At 44.2% G+C, this 24,456-nt stretch overlaps 1 protein-coding gene across 2 annotated transcripts in view; it reads left to right on the top strand.

Annotated features, from left to right (window-relative positions):
• Positions 1–17,038, top strand: part of nrip1b (nuclear receptor interacting protein 1b) — a 35,424-nt gene extending 18,386 nt beyond the window's left edge. For both annotated transcript variants that reach the window (XM_070982479.1, XM_070982480.1), the window contains one exon: positions 10,710–17,038. In XM_070982479.1, coding sequence (XP_070838580.1) covers positions 11,165–14,803 — 3,639 coding nt within the window. In that variant the 5' untranslated portion in view covers positions 10,710–11,164 and the 3' untranslated portion in view covers positions 14,804–17,038. The remainder of the gene's footprint in view (positions 1–10,709) is intronic.
• Positions 17,039–24,456: the final 7,418 nt, after the last annotated feature.

Genomic DNA, 24,456 nt, shown 5'->3' with positions numbered 1-24,456 from the left:
ATGAGAGGATTTCAAATTGCAATCCTTTATACTGTACTTGCTACAGAAAAAAGTAATCACGTCACTGTAATGTGTTATGCATGTTACAGCCCAACTATGTTAGAAAATAGTAAAGGAGTTTATACTTTGCCAGAGAATACAAATAGAAAATGAGTGTTGCTACCTTGGAAAAAGTCACTTCCAGTGATGAATAATAAATTGACATTCAAATTGCAGCAGAGGGTCCATTCTGTGGAGTGTTGCTCAGGGGATTTCATTGTTTATCCCTGTAGCATGCTCTAACTTTATTAATGTAACAGGGCATTTTTCCTCTGCCTGCATAGCCCTCCCTTCCATTTTCTATGTGTGTCGGCTGACCGTCCAGCAGTGAGGACGGGTTTACCCCGGACACCTGTAGCCAAGTAAAATCTTCCCCTTGGGGTAGAGGAACATATGTATCCACCCTCTGTGACATCTAGCCTAAGTCTCTATGAACTGTACTTTCTACTCAGACAGGATTTACAGGATAAGTGTCCCTCGCACTTGTGACGCAATCCTTTTGAACACTAACCACTCAAAGCTGGATTTGAAGCTCCGCTGAACCCTGGTGAACTTTAACATTTAAAGTGGAACTAAGCAAGAAAAGGGTGTAGAAAGAGTTTCCTCTCAGCAGCTAAAACCCTGCTGTGCGTCACCCAGCCCCAGGGGTGTTCGATCACACCTGTTCATCACCCAGCTGGCACAGGACCATTTTGACTCTTTCTTTTGATTAAACGAAAAAGCATTTAGGCTAAACAATCAATAGGTACAGGCTTGAGTCCTGGATTGCTCTAGCATAAATCTTCCTGGTGCCTGATGTGGACTTGTCTCTGTATCATTTTTGCTGATTAGTTTTCCCATTACTCAAAACAGATGTGTTTGCTAGTGATGAATGACCCAATTATGGGATATTTGTCACCCATTTGATATCTGCTGCTTGTCTGGGACCGTAAAGACTTTCAGTGTGGTGCTCTTCGTCCAGTCCACAGTCCGCTGTGAGCACATGTTGACCTGGCCTTTGGATTTGTTTAAATGATCAACTGACCATGAGACAGAGCCTTCCCTGTGGTGTTTGTCTGTTCCAAGGAGCACCCAGCCATTTCTCCCTGTTCGTCTCATCAATCTTGTGTTTATAGACAAGAGTGGTACTCAACAGAATACTCAGGACTCGTGTCATTTTGAGATAGGAATACTTGGCCTGTCATAAAATTTCATTTAACTACTGTATCCTCAAAAGTCTGCACACCCTGCTGCCCCTCCTGTTGACATGCCTCAGATTCTAGTCATACATGTCTAAACTGTAGTTGACCCCCCAACTGCTCCACACGCGCGCACACACACACGCCAAAACAACACACAAACACTCACAGCTGAAAGGATTCATGTACACCACCCCAACCCCCCCTCTGTAGGCTGATTCTGCAGCCTCCCTCCATCCCTCCCTCTCCTTTTCTCTCTTGCTCTGCTGTACTGAGCTGTGTGTGTGTGCGTGGGTGTGTGTGTGTGTGTGTGTGTGTGTGTGTGTGTGTGTGTGTGTACGTGCGTGCGTGCGTGCGTGCGTGCGTGTGTGTGTGTGTGTGTGACAGCTGCCTAATTGGGCATTCTCCCCTCGTCGGAGCGCCTGCCTCTCCTCTCTCTCCTCCAGCCTGGGCCGGGGCTGCTGACGAATGGCAGCGGATTACAGATGAGGACACGGTGACCCGCCTGACCTTGCTGCACAGCCGCGGGGGAGAGAGAGGGGAGGAGGGGAGACAGAGCAAGAGGGGTGGGGCGGACAGGGTGCTAGGACTGCAGAGGGGCAGAGTGGGGGGGTGGCCGCGGCGGCGGGCATAAGTGGGGGGGGGGCAAGTGGCGTCAGGTCAGCGGAGGATGAGGTCACACGAAGGTGGGCAAGATATTGGGATGGGGGTGGAGGGGGTGTTTGCCAGGTGGCCGGGCGGGCAAGCGGGTGATCAGGCGGATGACAAGAGTGTCACATGACAGTACCCCCCTCCCTCCTCCACCCGTGTCAGTATGTCAAGGGCATGAGCCCCCGCTGGCAACCGCCACTGCGGCATTTTCCCCCACTTTTATTTATATATTTATTTCCTCTCTTCCCCTTCCCCTCCTCTTCTTCCTTTCTCTCTTTTTTACTTTTTTATGTGTTTTATGTGTCTATCAGACGAGCAGCTTCTATATGACTGCTGGCTTGCCTCCACACGCCCCCGGGCCACGATGTGGTCGGTCAAAAGGAGGCGGCAGATCCTTGAGTGTGGAGAATTTTAATTTCTGTGCGCGGTGTAGATATTTCCATGCCCCCGCCCCCAACCCCCCCACCTTCCTGCTGTGTGTGTTAGACTGCCAAGGTGAGGTTGTGTCCTCTTGTTAAGAGCGATTAATGGCACTCGTTATGTACATAATGAAATATCCCTGCTGATGCATAGGGTGGCGTTGTCTCTCTCTCCCTCTGTCTCTCTCTCTCCCACACACACACTTCTATTGCCTGTGTATATGTGTGTGCACTGTAACATTGAGGATGCTTTGTTACAGCCTCCAGGCAACTCTGGTATGTGTTTGATACGGTGTAGAGACCCCCCCTTGTAAGCCATCTCTCCAAATGAAAAACGAACGGGAATTAAGGCCCTGTCAATTCACAGTCGAGTTTGTTCCTCTTTTTCGCTTTAGATGCGCACAACACTGCAGCTCCCTGCGTGACATGTGTTCTGAGAGATAGAGATGGGTGGCTCACCACGAGTCCCGTTTTGACTGGCGGAGTAAATTTAGATCTAATCTTCTTGTGTGTGTTCTTTTATAGCCCAAGAATGTTCACCTAACATCAGCTTTTAAGTTGACCTTGTTGTGTTGTTTGCTCGTCTGAGGCTTGTGTGAGTATGTGTGTGTTTCTAGGACGAGACGCTGCTGGCTTCCCCATAGGTTTTTATTTTGACCTCGTGTGTGTTTGCTTGTGCGTGTGTGTACGTGTGTGCGCGCTAACACCATTCAGTGCCTGAGTCAAGCTGTGCAAGCTCTTTTAATCCCACGCCCCGGTGCACGTAGGCTTGATTAGTGGCAGCAGTTATCTGTGCAGAAGACAGCCTGCCCTCCTTTAGCATTTGGTCAGGTCTGGGGCACTGGGGGGTGTCAAGTCATGAGAAAGGTGAACGAGGAAGGAGAAAGGCAGAGGGGGCGGTGGCGGAGGGATGGCGAGAATGAGGGAAGAAGGGGTGGGCTGAAACGTGATTAGTATTCTAAAGGAGCACTCCTGCCAGTAGAGCAAATTGATTACTGCACTTTACCTGTATCAGCCTCCACAGCTAAGGATGACAAGGTACAGGAGCGTGATGTGTGTCTGCGTTCACCTCCCAACCACAGCAGAAGAGGTGTGTTAGTGTCTGGCTCAGTGTGGATTTTGTGTTACTTTGCTGAGAACTTTTTACTACGCTTACCACTAGATAGTTTTCTTCTCCATCCTCTCCATCTCCTTCATTACAGTGAAATAATAGGCCGTTGCAGTTGGGTGCTGGCCTTGTCTATCTCTCTCTGTCTGATTTAATAGTCAATGACTGACTGAGGGCAGACAGACTCATTTCCTGCAAGCCTTGGCCCTGTGCTTGTCTGCGCTTAGGCTGACAGTTCTCTTGGTTTCAGTAAAGGCAGTCTGATCATTTTTAAAGTGACACAAAACCTTAAGAAATGTGATTTTTTTTTTTTCTTTTGATTTTTTGCTCAGTCATAATTTCCATCATCACACTGTTCATTTAGAAACATGGGTTCAGTTCTGGCTGCCCAGAACATGTTCATCACTGTGAATTACAATCACACTGATTAGTTCAACTCATCAGTTGTGTGCACTGTGTGCAAGGGTTTTGCATTTTGGTACCTAAGCCCAGCTAAACTGCAACTGAAACAGAAAATAATAAGTCATAAGTCTCAAAAAAAAAAAGGTTTGGTTTCACACAGGACTCAAACCCATTTATCCACCATGATCTCATCCCTAATGTGGGCAACATTATCACTCTTTATACGACATCACCTGTGACTGCTGTAAATAGCCAAATAGCTGCCATGTGACTATTCTCACCCACTCCCTCCTCTCACTCCCACCCGCTAACATACGCCTCAGTGGATGTACAGAGATGTTGCCGAAATCCATTTTTAATATTCATTTAAGTCATTTGATTAGGATTTTTTCTCTTTTCAAAATTCTCTGCCCAATTAGACATAGCTGGCATAGACTAGAGAGGTAGTAAAGTAAAGAACTGGGATAATTTTCTTAGGTCATATTTTGTGAATTGTTGTAATAATGAGTCCCTGATCAAAGCAGCTCGTCCACAAATACCAGACAAACAAAGAAACCTCAGACAGGACCTCTCAGCTTTTGTGTTGCAGTGCTCAAGTGAACCATGTTGCATTTAGTAAGCAGTGCAGACCACTGTGTGTGAGCTTTTAAAGAATTAATGGTGAGGCGAAGTCTTAAATATAAGGAGGTCAAGCAAAATAAAGTGTTTTTTTTTTCATCTGTGGTTCAAGTGGAGATCATGGTGCACATCAAGAAAAGCACTTTTAGCATTAAAGAGAGTTTGTATGAAAAGTCATACTTTAACTTCTCGCTTTTCTTTACATATTACACATCTAACTCAGGGTGTCCCAAGCACACAAACATAACTGTCCTTCATATTAGCAGTGTTTCTTAAGACCCATTTAGAACCCCAACAGTCACTTATCCCATTTTCTTTTAGAGATGGAAATTGCCAAAGACCTTCTTATATCATGCTACTCTGATTCTTGTGATACAGATTTTGAATGAAGCTTTTCAATTGTCAAATTTTAGAACTTTGTATTTCAATGTTTTTGTACTTATAGTTTTTAAATGCTTAACTATGCAGTTAGTAGAGTTGACTCATACCCTTATTGATATGCAGTAAAATGTTTGAAAGGAGAGGCAGCGTGTGTTCAAACTTTTATGGCAGATAGAGTGGATAGACATGTTTCCAGAGTCAGTTTGCAGTAATATGACAGGTTCTCTCCCAACTTTTTGATGTTTGTGAAAAATTTGTTTTTTGTTCTGCATTTTGCTTGAAATTGGGGACTCTATTCTACTTAGATAGCTGAGGTTTCCCATGGAAAGCCTACACTTGGGTCTCCTCCAGGTTGTGTAACAGCAAGGTGCAGGCTGGTACAAGGTCCTGTGGAGTGGTAGGATGGCAGTCATATTGTTGCTTGTTTTATCATTGTTACCTAAAAACCCATGTGTTTTAGCAAAGTACAATTAGCAGCAGTTTTCCTGGCACTGTTGCTCTTACTGGAGCATACATTTCATCCTCCAAGAGTTAGAGTTTAAAGTTATTAATTTATTAATGCTGAATTAATGAATACATTGTTTGTCTTGATGTTTGTGCCATCCACACCGTGTGGCTGCATCATGTCCGGTATGCTGTATATTTAGGTGTAGTTGGATAATGACTTAGATTACCAGTTCACCTTAGATGTGTGTGGACATGTCTGTGCCACCCTCACCTGATTGCCAGGTTACAAACTTGCATTTAAATGTGGGTTTGGTCATTAACCTGGTTGCTAATAGAGATTCTGAGACTGTCAGAAATATTTAGAGTGAAGCTGTTTTTGTTAGTTGCATCATACATTGCTCAGTGAGCACTGGGTCGTGCATCAGGGGCAGGTGTAGGACTAAACTTATTGAAGTCTCCTGTTCATTGGCATTTACTCAGCTCCACCCTGCCAACTGGATTTGTGCTGCTTGAGAGATTTTCTCTGAAAAGGTTACACATAATTGTTTTAAAGATTTTTGGATGAAATGTATCCAGGGTTTCTTTAATTGTGTAACTTTGAATAGGACTGTATTCCTGTGTTTTTGATTATTCTAATGGAAAGTGCCTTCACAACCCATTCTACCTTGTAATATTATTCTCCAGTCTCACTCAGAGCATTAGGGTGATTTAAAAACTAGAAAGTAGGTCAATGGTAGCATTATGAAAGGCAAAATGATAGCAGAGATATGTCCTCTTCTTTTTTCTGTCACTTAGACCTCTGTCACACACTATATTACTCCAAACCATCCCAAATTACTCACAGTCGCAAGAAAAAGAAGCAGTACTCTTTTAACCCAATAAAGGCAGACATCTTGCTGACTCACAGCAATAGCCTTCTTAGGGCTGATGCCAAGGATATTATGGAAATGATTCATTAAAGGCCAAGGTTTTTTAGCTGGTTTTATCCAGCTTTCGGGGCAGCCTGACAGTGGGACATTTGATCTCAATTGCAAAGTGGCCCATTTCCCTCAGACAGCACCACTGCAGTCTGTTTCAAGAGCCGAGCTTTGCCTTTTGGCGTGCTGGCCGTGGGGCAATCAGCTGTTCCTATTTCCAGCACCAGTGTTTACAAATGGAAAATGTGTGTTGTTTCGGGAGGGAAATGAGCACCATTTTGGACAGACAATGTAAGCAGAAGATTACCTCAGAGCCCAATAGAAATGAATCAGGTATAGATTGATGGCAGTCACGGCTCATTAAGAAGGAATGTGTGTGTGTTTAATTGATGCAGTAATTTTCAGCCACTCAGGAAATGGCCCTTGGGTGGGTCTTCCAAATGGCACACAAATATTTACTATCGACACAAACATTTTTGCAAGCACATCCATGCAAGCCTGGGTATGTAAGGTAAAGGGAAAGACTATCCAGGTCTGTGATACAGTGCTGTGAAATCATCATTGCACTGGCTAGTTTGGCTGGGTCCTCTGCCAGTCAGCTGGGCTCTGAACCGTTTAGATGACTCATCAGTGTGCATGAATATCTCTATGCTCTCTCTCAACCCCAGGAACTCTTTGTACTGATGAGTGCAGATGAAGTTAAAATCCACCCCCGCGCTCCTCATCCAAGGCCAGATGCAGGCCAAGAACTTTAGCGCTCCAGTCCCATTTTGTCCAAGTCTGAAATGTTAGCATTCAATCATCACACACTGTTCCTCAAATTCAAGTGCTCTTGAGTAGGATGATTTTTCCCAGTGGATTGCCTGTTCTACTTAACACAGGAGGTCTGGCTTTTCAGCATTTATGTATCACATTCCCTTTATGTGGGGTACATGCACGGGTTTCTGCATGCGCACATGGAGGCATGTGCGCTATGCGTGACTTGTTTGGTCAATGCATCCTAAGAAGTGGGTCAGAGTGCCCTAGTTCTCATTGTGTGGGCGTGCATGTGTCTGTGTATTGCATTTCAGTGTTATTTTGTCCTGATTGACTTATCTGCAAAAACATCTTCTTGCTCTAGCTCTCCTGCTGTTCAGTAGCATGTTATTCTCTTGTTTACCTCTCTCAAGGTGAACTGAGCTTTTAATTCAACTTTCCTCTGGTGCACTCACTCGTTCACTTGTGGAAGGCATGGAACAACCACGTTTGGTCAGGTAGCTTATGTTTTGTCTTATTTAATCATGTCAGGCCATATTGAATTTACAAATAGCGGTCACGCCGCATGTGTAAGTGAGCTACCCCGTCGAGTGTGTGCAGCAGGGCTGGACTGGAGATTACATGATATAATAGTGTTTAGGCATTGCCTCTCCTTTTAAATTCCTTTAACCTTGACTCCCCTTAAATGCAGGGAGAACACATCTGCCAGGCTGGTGTCAGACATTAGTAATACACACCGCTCAGGCAGCATTGTCACTTTTTATTAACGCCCAGAGCTTTGCATGGACACCAGCTGTTGCATCAAGTGGAAAAGCCTTGGCGACATGAATGACCTTGACTTTAACTGCCGCTCCTCTGGTTCTTCCCCTTTTTAATTCTTTTGTTTGGTCTCATACATTTTAAATGGCTTAAATGGATTACCATTCCTGACAATGAAGGTCATTTAGGAACTCACTTTTTTTTAGATTAATAAAAAAAAACCTCTATTACCAGCAAGAGTGTTCATGCCTGCATGTCAGTGGGTGGCGGAGTGTAATCTTGAGGTCAGTGGAGGGAAGAAAGGTCACATTTGGAGATCTAATCTTTGACATCTACATCGGCACATTTTTATGTCGGTCTACTGGCAATTCCACGTTTTTTAGGAAGTGGCTGAGAGTGTAGTGACCTTTCCTGTTCCTGGTAAGAGGAGCGAAATGGAGAGAGAGAAATAGATGAAGAGCCCACCAGCCAGGGGATGATGAAGCTTTCACCCCTCCCCATCACTTGCCCTCCCTCTCACATGTATGTGGCGACTGTAGGGGTAAAAATCACTTTAGAATGGTGCCTGCTCTGTCATTGGCTGACATTGTCAAGGATAATGGATAATCACCACAGAAACCGTAGAGCAGCTCATTGGTGCTGTGGTGTCCCATAGTGGCGGAGGGGGGTGGAGGTCAGGCTTTTTGGGTGCCACCATCAATGAGATGACATGTTAACAGATGTGTAAGGTCATTTTCAATGTATACACCAGGGGAGATAATGTAATAGTAATGCACATCACACATTCTGAGAGAGGAAGGAGGAGGGCTGTATGCTTTAGGGGCTCAGTATAGAGGACAGCTTTCCCCATATTAAGGTCATTTATTTGTTAACAGAGCTCTGTCACTGAGGAGAACATATTTTTTCTTGCCCTTGCTGTTGCAGGGCTTTTTAACATTGGCTCTGTCATTACATGTATCTCAGGAGCCTGAAGGTCCCCACTTTGTTTAAAGAGTTATTTGTACTTAATGTGAGATAGTGAATGCAGTAGCTGTGTTGTACACAAACTATTATAGTGCAGTGTCACAGTGTCCCTGTGCTGCCTTGTCTGCTCTGTATTGAAGTTTCTTTGGGCAAAAACATAGGCAAGGTCAATCGTAATTCCAAAGGTTGACTGCCAGCAGCAGAGAGATTAACAGAATTTCCCATGTTGAAACCCTGTCAGTGTTTCTTTTCCATTTATATTTTCCCTCTCACTCACTGGGGGGCTGTATCACAGCATATTAGTTACTTTGCCATGCTATGTTGAATGCAAACACTTGCATGTGTTTACAGCACTGATCAAACGTGGTGTTACAGAATGTTCTATGATTATTGCGCTAAGATGGCTGCTGGGAAAATAGCTCTAATCCTGAGCATCTAAGATTAGCATGACAGCAGACGTCAGATGGCCCAGTATGACCAGGTTGGCTTTTATTGTTGTCAGATTTAGGTCAACAGCTTAAAAACCGCCTTTAACTGTAATTGACACTGATGGGCCAAACTGTTATTCTATTCTACATAATGCCACACAGTCCAAAGAGTTGGTTGTTAAGATTGCTAACCCCTAATTGTAACTGCTACTCAGACTTAATTTTACACTGACCAACTTAAATCCATCTTCTAATCCCAGCTCATTTCAAGGTGGCATTAAAAGTGCCACCTTGTTGGTCTTACTGTCATGACAACCTGTGGACCTTGGCCACAGGGATGGATTTCAGCCTGATTAGAAGCCTGCTGCCTTGTTGTTTTTGGCCCTTGCTACTGCTCTCTGTGAAGTATTTAGACTGGTGGCTGTGTGGGTTGCCATGGCCTTTCGTCATAATCAAGGGCTGCTGTCCTGTTGTATGACCTGCTATGTTGGTCCACTCAGCGGACACCAAAGGTGAGGACGGCATCAGGAAAGGACACGCACAGCAGCTGAGGCGAGGTGGAAACTCTGTATTAATTAACCTTTATGGGATGCGGCCAGGACTGTCGGAGGTGTCCTGTATCCACGGAAACCACGCTGACAGGGTTCAGAGCAGAGGTCTCCCAGGGCAGCGCCACTGACACTGTCATGGCAACTGGCACAATGCTCACCTCAGTGTCACCGGTTCTGCCCTCCTGACAGTGGTATGGTGTGACAGGTGCACCTGATCCTTAAGCCACCCCCAACCCACAATACACACACACAAAAACACACTTGACACTCAAGAATAGCTTGTCTGTTAGCTATATCCTTGCTGTGATTCTCCACTGCCTTTGTACTGTACCCATAAACACAACTCACATCACATCAAGCAAGTTAATGCTTTGCTCTTGTCTTCTGATTTAAAAGCTATTCGTGGTCAATAGAGCTATGCTTTATGAAGGAATAACAGCTGGCCAGGTGATAATAAAGAGACTGAGTAGCCTCCAGAATGGTTTTCACTTAACTCTGTGTATGTGTGAGAGTATGCATGCGCATATGTATGTCTTCATGCCCATTTTCATGCTTGTGCCTTGGCATGAATGCTTAAATGCTAACTTGTATGTGTGTGGGTGGGTGACTCCCGCTGTAGGTAGACCGAGCGTTGCGTAGTGTGAGATGCTGCTCAAGTGCATAAGGAGCAGGAGGTGGAGGGGGGGGGGGATAATCCACTGAAATGACAGGCTGCATAAGAAATTATTCACAGCTCTCACAAGCCCCTTCACTTTTGAAAGACGTCGCTGTGAGGGGCTTGCAGCTCAAGACCTGAATGTTTTCAAGGTAGTGGGCTTGAATTTTCAATTTGGATCCAATCAGGCCTAATCTACATTTGTCGTCTGTTCAGTGGCTGCAAGGGGAGAGTGCAGAGAGGAGAAGGAGCCGTGTGCAGTCAATCTGAAATGTTGCTAAGTAACAGAGATGGCAGATGAGGTGGTGAAATGAATGTGATATAGTGCTCTGCAAATCCCTGCTTCTCACACAATTTCTCCTTTTTCTCCTCTTTTTCTCCACCCAACCATCTCTTTCTCCACTCCCCTCTCTTTTCTCTCTCACTCACTGCCATAGGTCCCCCATGTGAGATCTGCAAAGCTGAAAGGCGCCACTGACAGAACCACAGCCAGGCCTTAGGACAGACATCCAAACATCCACAGCCACGGAATGTGTCAACATCTTTGCGGTGAAATCCCGCTGACTCGTTGCTTGCTACTCGCATAAGGCTGGAGCTGGGCTTCTGGGATCCTACAGTGTTTAAAGGCGCATAACAATGCCTGGGAGGCCCACCTGTCCCACATTGCCTCCAACCATGGTTGCTGTTTCACCACAGTGCTGACTGTGCCCAATACAGAGAGGGATCACATCCAGGCAGTGCATCCTTCAGATCCCTGCAGACTCACTCGGTCCAATTCCCTGCCCTCTTTTTGGTATTTAGGAACTGCATGCCACTGTCAACCAGATGACCTAGTGGACATTTGTTTCCCAGTAGCAGTGCTGAACCATACGAGGGGATCCTAGTATTGAACATGACTCATGGGGAGGAGCCTGGCCCTGAGACACACAAGGATTCAGCTGTTCTAACTTATCTGGAAGGTTTACTGATGCATCCAGTGGTAGCCGGGCCTGGGGCCACGGCAAGTGGAAGGTCTGAGGCTGCCCACAGCAACCAGGAGCAGGGTGACAAGGTGGGCGGGCCCTTCCAACTGCCCAACCATGGCCCCACAGCTCCCAAGGCTGGAACCAATGGGCCCACACTAGGTTCTTCACAGCACCTGAAGAAGGCCCGCCTACTTCGCTCTGGAGCCTGGAATGATCCAGGGAACCAGCGGATGAGTTCACCCCCAATGGAGCTGAATGGCCAAGGGGGAGGCCTACAAAATGGAGCACTAGAGGGATCTCCTCATGCAGGGGAGAGCACCCTGTTGGCTTCCCTGCTTCAGTCATTCAGCTCCAGGCTTCAGAGTGTGGCACTGTCTCAGCACTCAAATAAACCCCCCAGTGAGTGTTCCTCTCCCTCCAAGGCACCCCCTGCAGACAAAGAGCCACTTCCTGTGTATGGGACAGCCTCAAGCCGCTTGAAGGGCCTCATGAGGAAGAGCAAACTTCAGAATCACAGCAACACACCTTACAGTCGCCGGGGACACAGTCAGGACAGACCTCCAGAATCTCCTCGGTCAGCACACAGCGCCACACCTCCCTCTGCTACAACAACTGCTGAATCAGTGTCCTGTGCAGAGCGTCTGAAGGCTGTGGCCAACATGGTGAAAATCCGTTCTAGTCCAGCACCTTCACCCAAACCCAGTGTGGCCTGCAGTCAACTGGCCCTGCTGCTGTCCAGTGAAGCCCATCTTCAGCAGTACTCCAGAGAGCATGCGCTCAAAGCCCAACTTTCAGGAAGATCTGCCAGTGAGAGGCTAGCTGCCATGGCAAACCAGCAGCATAGCCAGGACAAAAGGCCACCTAGTGTGGGAGGGAGTCTGCCTGGAGCCCCAGACACACTAAGCTCCTTAACAACCCAAAATGGAATGACAACAACAACTACAACAACAACACTCCCTCGAACAGCCCTGTCGAGTCCACAGAGCCCCTCTTTGCTGCGTGGCCATAGCCAAAGCTCCCCACCCACTCCCCCACATGCTCCAAACCACACTCACAGCCAACCACCTAGGGAGAAGCGAGGCTTTGACTCACGTCCTACCCGTCCCCCCCAGACATGCAGCAGCTTGCTGCTGCTGCTACTCAACAACCACAACAACCAGAAGCAGCTGACCAAGAATGGGCACCTGGAGGACAGCTGTGGCATTCTGCCGCCCAGTGGCTCCTCATCAGTTACATCGGACAGTGAGTGTTCTACCCAGGAGAGGAGCCTTACCAAGGACAGCAGTGATGCAGAGAGTTCCTACTCGAGTTGCTCCCCCATTGACCTCTCCATGAGAAGCCGGCCCAATACACAAGATACAGGGCCCAAAACTACTACCCCCCCTTCCTCTTTCTCCTCCTTCTCCTCATCCACCTCTACCCTCTCTTCTTCCACCCCAGTGTTTTCCTCCACCCCAGTTGCATTCTCTCCTCAAGCTTCTGCTCAACCCTCCACAACCTTTTCATTAGCCTCTACTGTTGTCTCCTCTGTTTCTACTGCTGTTTCTTCATCATCCTCATCCTCTATCTCCACATCCTCCCTGGACAAATTAACAGAATCTTTAATAAACAAGTGGAAGCCAGAGCCATCTGGATCAAAGGTGTCCAAGAACAGGGAGCATGAAATGAGCCCAGACCTAAAATCCCACCCTAGAGTTACACTTATGCAGCTTCTTCTTGAGCGCAGAAATAATGAGATGGTTAATAAAAGTGTAGGTAACCCAGATTTGCCACTTGATATAACTATGGCCACCATGTCTCGAGGCCAAACAAAGGGGCTGGTGCCCTGGGAGGAGACCAGAACAAAAAGTCCATTAGATAGACCTGTAGCCCCAGCCCAGCCCACGTACTCTCTTAGTCGTGATCCTAGCAGCGCACTGTCCCCATACTCTTACCCTTCCCCCCATGTCCAGTCCAGCCCACTGGATTTGTGTAAGTCTAAGGCCTTCCCTGCTGAGAAGGCTTCAGAGCCTGCCTTCAGTGCCAGTAAACTGTTACAGAATCTGGCGCAGTGTGGCACAGCTTCGTCCTCCCCACCCATCCCCTCCAGCAAAGGGGTGGCTCAGGAGCTTGAAGCCAGCAGGCCCCTTGCTCTACTGGAAAGGCTCAATGCTCCAATCCATAGGACCACCACCACTCCTCTGTCTGACAGACCCTCGGGCAGTGGAACACCTTTTAGCCAGAAGGAAGCTTCTCCTCCTTCATCACAGATTGAGAACCTTTTAGAGAGGCGCACTGTGCTGCAGCTCCTTCTAGGAACAGGCTCGGCTAGTGCTACAGTCAGCCGCAGAGATAGGCCCAGTGGCAGTGGCACAAGGAGTGTGGAGGTAGCAGGAGTGTGCTATGAGAAGAGCCCTGGTGCTTCTATCGTCTGTGATAGCTCCAATGGACCTCCTTTGGACATAAAGGTCAAAACAGAGATCACAGAGGAATTTGGTCTGTCCTCAGCCATGTCTGAGGACACCAGTGGCAGAAAGAGGCCTAGTAGCTATGAGAAGACAAGCCCCCTCTCAGATTCTCAGCAGGACTTTAAAACAGAACCACGGCCTGCAGAGGTCATAGCAAAATATGGCCTCCTTAGCCAGTTGCTTAAACAACAGACTGCTACCTACTATACACGGGCTGCTATGCAGGCAGAGTCACAGCCCAGACAGGTTAAAGAGGAACAAAGGGAGTACCCAAGCCCCAGTCCCAAGAAAAGACGCCTTTGCTCTGATCGGACTGAGAGTTTGAATCATATTAGTTCTCCCAGAGCAGTGGACAGTGGCGACACAAACATTTTTGCCTCTACTGCAGTTCAGGAAGAGCCTGACCAGCGGAGCAGTCTGAAGGAAGAGGAGGCTCCACCCAGGAGCCCACCCAGTGAAACAGTCACCAGAGAGAGTCGGGGCTTCAATGTTCTCAAACAGCTGCTGCTCTCTGACAACTGCCTGAAGGAGCTGTCCCAGCAGCCCCGGGGAACACCGAGTCCTTCTGTCCTGCAAGCCAATGGCAAGGCCAATGGCAGCATTCTCACTCAGCCTTCCCATAATCACAGCTTCCTCCACCTGCCCAGCTGGCACCCCCATGGTTCCCTCAACTCAGGGCTTCCAAGTAATCTCAGACCACTGCCCACCCCTCCTGCAGGTGACAGCCCTATCTGCACCCCCTGGAGCCGCCACCCAGCTCCTTGGCCAGTCACTCAAAAACGGGACCCCCCTACTCTAGTCAAACAGGAGCCTGAGAGCCCTGTGCGATGGAGTAGTCAGGAGAATGAGGAGGAGGATGGCTGTGACTCAAACCTGGACTCTCCACGACTCTCACGTTCCAACCCCATCCTGTATTACATGTTGCAGAAGGGCAGCATTCAGCTGAGGAAGGAGGTGAGGGATCAGGCAGAGGGAACCCAGTCTGTGATCAGAGTTAAAGAAGAGCCAATCAGTGACATGCATGCCTATGAACACAGTCTGAGCTCCACCCCACAATCACCGACCCACAACGGCAAGCACAGCCATGAGAGCCAGCGGCTGAGCCAATCATCTGAATAGAAGTTGTATCAACTACAAAAAATACAAAATGGAATTGAATTCATTGACTCTTTTCTTTTTCTATTTTAATGACTTGCCAAATTGGTTTGATGTGACAAATAACAAAGAATGAAAAAAAAAAACATTTTTTTAGAGGAATAGAGCAAGTTCAAATTCAAATGCATACTTGCATTGGTTTCTCAATTTTAAATAGTGAGGTCATGGAATGGTACAAAACAGGTATATCTTAGCAAAATGTCAAATGGATTCAACCAAAACTACACAACTGTCACAAATTTGACCTTTCCCATCAGTTATTATTATGCACTACATATTTGATTTAGTCCATTATGAAGTCCTTTGCAATTTAGTCTTGGTTTACAATCATTATTTGCATCTAAATTGTACACATATCACTATTCCATGTCCTCTTTGTTGCCTGCCATAAAACATTTAGAAAGAACATTTCAGGCAATATTTATTATTGATGACTCCAAAAATGTTAGCGCTCAGTTCAGTGGACATTTATTTTCTCCATCAGAACATTTTCAGATAGACAAAGTCCCATCAATTTTAGATAAGATTCCAAATAAAGTCAGTCTAGGGCAGACACAGTGGTCTATTACAACCATGTACATGATGAATTCATTCAAAGGAGGACCTTGAAAACGATATTCACACTGCAATAGCTTCAGTGAGGATCCTACCATGATGAATGCTTTGTCTTGCTTTTCCTCAAGATTCATGGTGTGGTATGATTACCGATGGAGTAAGAAAATATCAGTGGGGGTTTGAATGGTCACAATTCATTGAATTATGCTTTTATTTGAACTGAACTTTTAAGGGCAATATCCGACAGTGCAAGCTCAGGGTGACGTGTTTGCAGTTTGTGCAGTTTTGAGCAGATGGATCAACAGAGCGTGTGTGGTGCTTACAGTTGAGCAACTGTATGTAAACAGGTTTCTAGAGCAACAGTTAAAAGGCTGCAGCATCTGAGAAACGTTCCCTACCATCCTGGGTAAACCCACACTGCTTTTCTTAATGCACACAAATGCTCACATGTGAAGCACATGGCTTTTTCTTTTCATTTCATATAAAGGAGCACCCAGAGTTTGCACTATCGAAGCTGAGTCCTCGGTGTCCTTTTCAGAATAATTTAATGGCATGTAATAAAAAATGTCAGTATTGTTATCTGTTGAGAATTTGACAGTTTGTGGGTTTTTTTTCATAATTTCTTAACTGTTGTGATTTATGAACACCTTTTATTTTTTGTGGATCTCAACTCATAAAATGTCAAAAGAATTGCATGATAATTAAGAGAAAACCACAGGTACATCTTTGTTTTCAAAGCAGCTGGATATGTGTACCTGCCCCCCAATAATCACCAAGACATGTTGGTGTCTTGAGGGATATCTGGTATCTAGCTCCTTATTTTGATTGTACTGTATTCTTTTCAGTTAGTTTCACACACTGCTTTATCCATTTAGTCTTGTGATCTTTTTAATACATATACCGATGAAGTACGTCTCTTCGATTAATACATTTTCACAATGGTTAAATATATTTGTGTACATAGTACTTTCAGTATGAAAGATGACTATTTTGTAATGTTTAAGAAAAGATATTACCCTAGTTTTTAATGCCCTGATATGTAAATATGAATTATATGCGTACAAGTGTACATACAAAGGCAGAGGATGCTATGCCCATCTTTTTTGGTTGGTTTGTTCTTTGCATGTGTCTCTATGTGGTAAATGATAATCTATCCTGCGCTGTGTTGTGTAATAATGTCTGACTCTCCTCACTGCTGCCTGTTGCATGCAGACGCATGGGAACTACCTGTGTATCCCTACTGGTGATGGGGGAAAATGTCAAGTCTTAAAATAGGTCTTTTTTTTTATCACAGAGAGGATCGTTTAGAATATGAACAGTCCCTAAATAACCGCAGACTGTTGAGCAAGTTGATTAAAATGTGTGGAAAAATAAACGTGCATTGAATATTTTTGTGATTTTCCTTTCTGTTACTGGTTAACAAAGCTCTGTGAAAGAGCTTGGGGCTATAGTGGGGGATTGACGTACAATCATAGATCTGCATTGTGCATCTAAGAAATACATTTGTAGCAGCAAATATAAAAAAAGGTGTTTCATTTTTTCATGTGAAAACCTGAAACATTATTTCATTTTTTATGTTTTCATTTTTGGTGTTCATTTGCACTGATATCTCAGAAATAAAGTACTAAAATGCATGACCTAGCATGAATGTGTTCCTCTTCTTCTAGTTTGTCATTCAGAAGTGTGTTTTTTTTCTGCATACGTTGGGGATGTGTGCCAGTATGTTATTTGGGGGGAGCCCTCGTCTTTCAGGTGATATCATAAAACACATTGGTATTTCTCGGATTGATTTTAAACAACCATGTGTTTAATTGCTGTCTTGTTCTATAACCATGTGCAGCCGAGGTTTAAATCACGTGAGAGGTCACTATTGCAGGACATGTGCCACCAAACAGCCCAATATCTGACTTACCTCACAATACAGATTATTATTGTTCAAAAAGGACATCAAAGCCAGACTGCACTTTGTGTAATCAAAGACTCTGGTTCATTTGAGTGAGAGGATGTCCTGTATTTGCCCTAAAACTTCTGCTTCTGAGTTGGCTGCTGTTCATAACAGTGCTGAGTCTTAACAAAGGCAGGAAAGACACTGAAAGGAGGAGGTGGAGGTCACCAGATGTACACTGAATACCCAAGGATGTGCCTTAAAAATGGAACATATACCTTTTATTTAGAACCCAAAATATATCTCTTTGTACAGTCAATACAAAACTTAATTCTTGTGTTCAGTCCAGACAGTTGTTCATTTTGGGATAATTTGCTTGACTTGAGAAAAACAGCCCGTAGCGTGAGACTTCCTAAAGGTGAAGATGAGTTCAAGCTAAATTTCCCTTACTCTGGGTTTGAATATGAAGTCCAGTGGGTGAACAGACGGCTTTTTGTCTGCAGTGCACTTTTGAAATCGCAGCACAGTTCCTCAGCCCTGACTTCCCTTTTATTTAATACTCCCCATGACTGACTGCACTCTCTTTAAACTCCCAGTAACCTTTCCCCTTCGTGAACTTCTCCATTTCAAGATTCTTATCAAGGCTGAACCACCAGTAACCTCTTGATTTCCTCCGATTGCTGAAGCAGCGGCAAACATAAAGGAGGGAGTCCCAAGTTTAAGATGAGGTCGAGGTGTAAAACTTGACAATCGGCTGTTTGACTGTGGCTCTTTGATTTCCTGACCTCAGCATGAGGCCAAAAGGATGTTAGCGCTCCACATCAGGCCACCAATGACTCAACAGAGGCCAAGGACTCGGAAGTCCCACAACAGGCATTTCATAGTTATGAGGCCTCCAGAAACTATTTCCTGGCATTACAGATGCTTATTCTCTGACAAACAACTTAATGACTGCACCTAATGTGCTTGGTCAAGGATTAATATACATGGGAACAAATGTTAAAAACTACAATTGTGCATAGATTTTGGTGTTAATGAGATTCTTTCTTTGTCGGCGCTTTGTTTATTCACATGGAGTTCATACCGAGCTAACACTTGTCAGTACTGTCATGGTGATTGGTGTGATGAATATGCTCACAGATGTTTGATCACCCTCTCCTCATACAAGTGTTTGACGTAGTTTGACCTCACATGTTGTGTAAACACGCACACACACGTAAAGTAATTAGCATTTTATGGATCACATGACCCCATTTGGAATGTCATAACGACAGAATATGTTCAGAAAATGCTAAAACACCATTTTCTCCAAAAAAAACAAATATGTGTACTTTGGTTTGAAGTAATGCTACTGCAGAGCCTGGATGAGTGTGAGCATGCATGAGAGCTGCGCCTCAAGTCAGACAACAATAAAGAGGTTAAAGCAAACACCTGGGGAAACTCCTGCTCTGAGAAAGGAGGTCAGATTGGTTTATTTTCCCAACCTTATACCGGTTCCCCAGTGGGGCCTTTGCTTTTGAAGATGTACCTCTTTGTGAAGTCTGTTCCTTAACCCCTGGGGTCACAACCTTTTGCCCCCCCCCCCCCCCCCCACCCTGACCTGGCTGATCCTGTTTCCCGGGACAGGATCAACTGTTGGCCTGCAGCTGTGGCCCCCCCCCCCCCCCCCCCCCACCCTCCCTCTCCTCACATACACACACAAACCACACACCACCAGTACCAAACCACCTCCCCCCACCCCCTTCCCAGCACTACATTCAGGGCTTTCTAATGTTTTGTGTAAATATGACAAGTGGCAGCATGGCTTAAATCCCTTCTTTCCTTTATGCCTGATAGCCTGTTGACCCGTGCTGCTTCCCATGGCCTCCTATTCTCCATACATGAAGTGGTAATTAGTCATAAATGACTAATGACTACCTACTTCACCAGTGAGCCCACTGAGTGTAAAGTTCAAGAATTTCCTAACTTTTTTAAAGCTGCAAGATCAATGGCAGCTATTTTGTAAAGCTTCCTTATTGGTGGCCATGTGCAAGCATGTAAACAGACCCAATGTAATATTCATGATGAGTGAGAGTCCCTGTGGTCCGCAGTTCAGCCTGTCAGCTTGAGGGATCTTGGCTGACACTGAAAGAACATGGATGATATTTGCCATGTCGGATAAGCACAAGGGTAAATGTTTTACAAACTGGCTAGGGAGAACTAGCAATGTCAATCTCCTGTCTGCCAGGGTCTTGTACCTCTGCAGAGCTCTCCAGACGTGGAAGCATTCTCTTGAAGTCTTTTTGCATATGTTTGTGCTCATACGTCTGAAGTCCCCGCCGTGGTCAGTCATGCTTTCAGAGGTGATTCATTTCACTCTTGGCCTTAACTTATTTAAGGTTAGATCTAGAGAAAGCTATGTCAACAGTCATCTCACCAAATTTCATGTGAAAATTTTCATCTTTAGGAAATGCATTTACCACTAACTTCCTGTGTGTTTCATCACAAATGATGACTCTGTGGTTGATCTGCAGGGTCATGAACTTTCCAAGTAAACATATCTGAAAATCCCCGGTAGAATGAGAAAGGGCAGTTCAGTGTCAACCAGTCTGGCTAAGACCAGCTTGGGATGTGAACTTTGTGCTGCGGGGGCTAAGGGCCATTTAGAACGAAGCATGCCAAATTTAACTCTGTTGAGTTTGTGCTCTGATGTTCCACTCAGTGTGAAGTCATACAGAAAAAAAATAATAGCGCTGCATCTGGCATTGAGAAGGGATTTAGTTACATCTCAAAAAGACTTCTAAGAGCTCTTAACAGTATTTAAAAGAGCAGTCAAAACGTAAAATATGAGGAGGGGACAGAAATATATTACTTTGTCATTGCTCAATATTGTAATGCTGCACAGCAGTATGAAATCACGATTGCGGTCCTTGTCGTCGAGCTGTTGGCATTACTCATTTTTTATTTATTGACTGAATTTTTAGCTATGCAAGCAGTGTGACTCTGTGAATGTCTGTTGGTCAATCCGATGCTTCCAGACTGAAATGTCTTGAATGGATTACCATTAAATTTATTTCAGACATTCACATTCCCTATGTTACTTTCCTCCACTTTTTGACTGAATACCTGCAGCATGGCATTCCCATCAGCCTCAGCTGTACTCTGTGTTTCAATAGCAAATGTTGGTCTGCTAACACTCTGAATAAAGATGGTGAACATGCTAAACAGTAAACCTGCTAAACATCAGAATGTTAGCTTTGTCACACTGTGAGCATGTTGCCTGGCTTTTACCTCAAACCAAAGCACTCCCAGAGCCACAAGCATGTCTACAGGCTCTTAGCCATGATGTAAACTGAGATTTTGATGTATTTTGTCCTTGAAATTATTTTATGTGTGATTTTAGAACCCTTCAAATGACACAGGATCTGCATTTTGAGTGACTCTGTCACAAATATTGCAAACCTGATTTGCACTGAGCATACAGCAGGTGAGTGCATGAAAAACATCATAAATAGGTATTAGAAATCTAGAAAATGGCTGAAATCCTGAGAAACAAATATCTTGTCAGGATGTGCTACATCCAGCCACGACAGGGCTTAACTACTTCATTCTTTACGCTGCCATAAAATCAATGCTCATATTGCACTCTGGGGAAAAGAACAGCAAAGGGAAAGGACACAATCAGTGTTGTTTACAATTAAATGAACTATGTATTATTGCTGCCATGACTGTTTCCAGCCGAATACACTGATACTGTGTTCAGGCTATAATCCTCGTTGTGTTGTGATGTCTCTCAGGCACACCATGTTCATAGTTTCTGTATCACATATTAACATCTATGACAGACGTCCGTGTCTGTATTTGATATTAAATATGAGGATCAGTCACTACAATCTCTGCGTGGCACTGTAATTTCCCCTGACCACAAAACACACCATAGCTTATCTTGCTTATATGAAGACCAAGACCTCATATATGCTCCCATTCTTTAGTCTGATGAAAAATTACTTTCAGATGACACATCAGTTTTCATGGTTTCATATTTTATGACAGATAAATATCCTGTTGGGAAACTATTAGTCAGCAGTGTTGAAAATTATTTCTTGGATTCACTGGACATTTTTTTCCAGGAAGGGAAAGCTACTTCTACAGATGCAATGGTTATAATCAGTGTGTGCGCTATTTGTTTTTCCTATATAAACTAACCTCATGTTAGACAGTATGTCATTGAAATTATGTTTGGATAACTAGTATTAAGATTTACCAGTTAAGCAGCTGCACTCTCAGTGCCTTTAAAAATGGTGAAAGATAATGAGTTTCAGTGTGCTTGGAGAAACTGGACTCTTCAACAAGAGATCCTAACAATTATATCAAATTTCATAGTGACTGTGCCAACTCATTTGGACTTAAAGCCATTATGTGATAGACTACACCCATAAAAATGATCACAACTCAGTTTTTTATAGTGACCAGCACAATGGTCTGTATAGCGCGTGGATGAAAATAGATGATGCTTTGTCAGCCATATTCAGAGACATGTAATTGCTGCAAAAGCTATATATATATATATATATATATATATAGCTTTAGTTACAGTAACTCAGTACATACTCACTACAGTATCCATCTGCAGCCTTGGAGCCTGGCCTCTCTCTAAAGCCCCTGAGTAAAACCTGGCAAGTGCACAAACAGACTCAAGAGGGCAGCACAGAGGAGGTGACCATGGATGCATTTCAAGAATATGTTTCCAAAACATTGTTGCAATGTAATGTGTATACAGAGTATCTGCATGGCGCCAACTGAGCTTGGTCTGTTTGGAAAAGGTCTTATTGTAGTGAGAGACTACCAGGTGCCATGCTTGGTGACATTTGCTAAAAACAGAATGCTCTAAAAATATTTTCATCCATTCATTTTCTACATCTGCTTATTCTTTTTCCTGATCCCAGGAATGTGGACGTCTCCACGAAGCATGCGTCAAGTGAAATAAAGTGATAGTCAAATGATAAGTAATAACTAAAGCAAGATGATATATCTGTGTTTCATTCAGTGGGTAGGCTAAAGGCTAAAGACGTGGTAGGGTTACCCCATCAATGTCCTGAGGCGCCAGATCATCAGGGATCTCTGAAAGCTACACATCCGAAATCTAACATTACATTTAAACCACATTATATAGTATATGTCCATACAGGGGCCCCAGTTCAGGAAACATGTAGGACATATATGAAGTGAGTTTCATGTATACAAAAGAATACAAATATGTGTCCATCTTGGTTATCATACTAACAAGCAGTGCCATTTTACTCTCTTCTTTATAAATTTGCATGAACTGCACATGCTCAGAAGTGTTATTTAATGAATATAGTTTATTTTATGATCTTTAGTATCACTGATTTTAGACATGGACACACAGTCTATTTGTAATATACTTGCATGTATTTGTGATGTATTACTGAATGGGGAATGGGTTAGCGTTAAATGTCCTGGTGTGAGTGAAGCTATTATCATACAGCCCTCAGGCTCACTTTCAGGTTTCGTTTTGATCCTCAACAAACAAGTCTGAGCTCTTTATAGCAGCTTGTCAGCCAAGAATCTATTCAGACTGCAGAGGCCACTGTTTGACTTTGCCAATTGATTCATCAACTTATTTTCTGATTGGTTTCCTGACAGCTTCCCAGATTCTCTGACGGATAGCTCTGTGTCCTGCCTTGAGCTCCACTGTATGATGTGTCTGCTCAGACAAGCAGGCGGTTATAAGAGGTGTTCTGGGTGCTTAAGTTAACCTTCATGCACTCTGGTGTCGGTCAATATTTCAGCATGCTGCACATAGAAGTATAAAATATTGATTAAGGTGTAGTGCTGAAAATTGGAAACAGACTTTGTGATTTATAAGGCTACTTGATTTACCAAGTGGAATCATTTTCATGATTCATTTCCCTGTGCACAGTCCTGCTGCTTCTGTGTGGGTCTGTCGTTATGCAAGTTGGTGCTCTAAAGGAGGATGTTGCCATCTGCTGGAAAAGGGCTGAACGACAGTGTTTAACAGCTAATGTTAATAATGTGTACAGAATAAAACACTGAGACTGTGGCAAAAGATGTGTTAAAATCTACAATGTGTTTGTGCATCACATGGTAATCAGCATGATTTTAATACCAATCGTCTTGTACATATTTGTAATATGTATGTATGTAATATAACTAAATCTCCCTGCATAATATCCCTGTTATTGTTGTTGCTAAATCCTTTCCCCAATAACACAACAAAGTTCTGACTATTCCTATTAATATTTATATGTACTAGTTAGATGACACAGTTCATGTTAACAAAGCATGCCGACTGCTTCAGTTATAACTATTACAACAATGCTATTCCTGAACATCTAAAGGATGACCCAGTTCTGAGTGGAGGGCTGTTCTCTTCCAACTTGCACTGAATTAATCACAGCTGACAGATTTGAATGCCCAGTGTTTGGATGTTGGTGTTATTTTATCTGTCTGAATAATTAGGCCAGAAATTGGACAACTGAATATAGTCCCTTGCTACACAAAGGACAAAACCTGTGCTACTTAACCAGTGAACCCTAATGCCAGACTCCAGCACTTGTCAACAGACTAACCAGGCGCTGTGATGATTCCAAGTCCACACACTATAAAACTGGTAGTGGTCACGAGTTGTGAGAAATTACAGACACATGATCAAAGCTGTCCCTAAAATAGACACACTTGGAACCTGGTGTACTCGGCTCAGTCAGTGGTTCAGATATTGCGGAAAGTTTAAAATTGAATTGAAATTTAAACTCATGATTACAAATATTACATAATATTTATGTAGATATTCAAATTTAGATTTTTTAAATGGCATCTAGCACATGGTGGTCAAACTTGAGAATGAATCTTATATTTGATTCATAGCAAAATGCCAATAATGATTTTTATCTCTGTTATTTTTGTAAAATGTGCCCTGCGATCGGCTGGCGGCCGGTCCAGGGTGTACCCCGCCTCTTGCCCGTTGACAGCCGAGATAGGCTCCGGCCCCCCCGCAACCCCGAAAGGGATAAGCGGCATAGAAAATGGATGGATGGATGGATGGATGGATGGATTTTTGTAAAAAGCAGTGGTGGAGGAAGTGTTCAAGAACTTTAATAAAAGTGTCAATACTTTTACATAAGTGAAACTGTGAAAATACTCTATTACTAAGGAA

The sequence above is a fragment of the Chaetodon trifascialis genome, chromosome 16 (genome assembly GCF_039877785.1).
Source record: "Chaetodon trifascialis isolate fChaTrf1 chromosome 16, fChaTrf1.hap1, whole genome shotgun sequence".
In the NCBI taxonomy this organism is placed as follows: domain Eukaryota; kingdom Metazoa; phylum Chordata; class Actinopteri; order Chaetodontiformes; family Chaetodontidae; genus Chaetodon; species Chaetodon trifascialis.
This window is presented reverse-complemented; position numbering and strand designations above follow the sequence as displayed.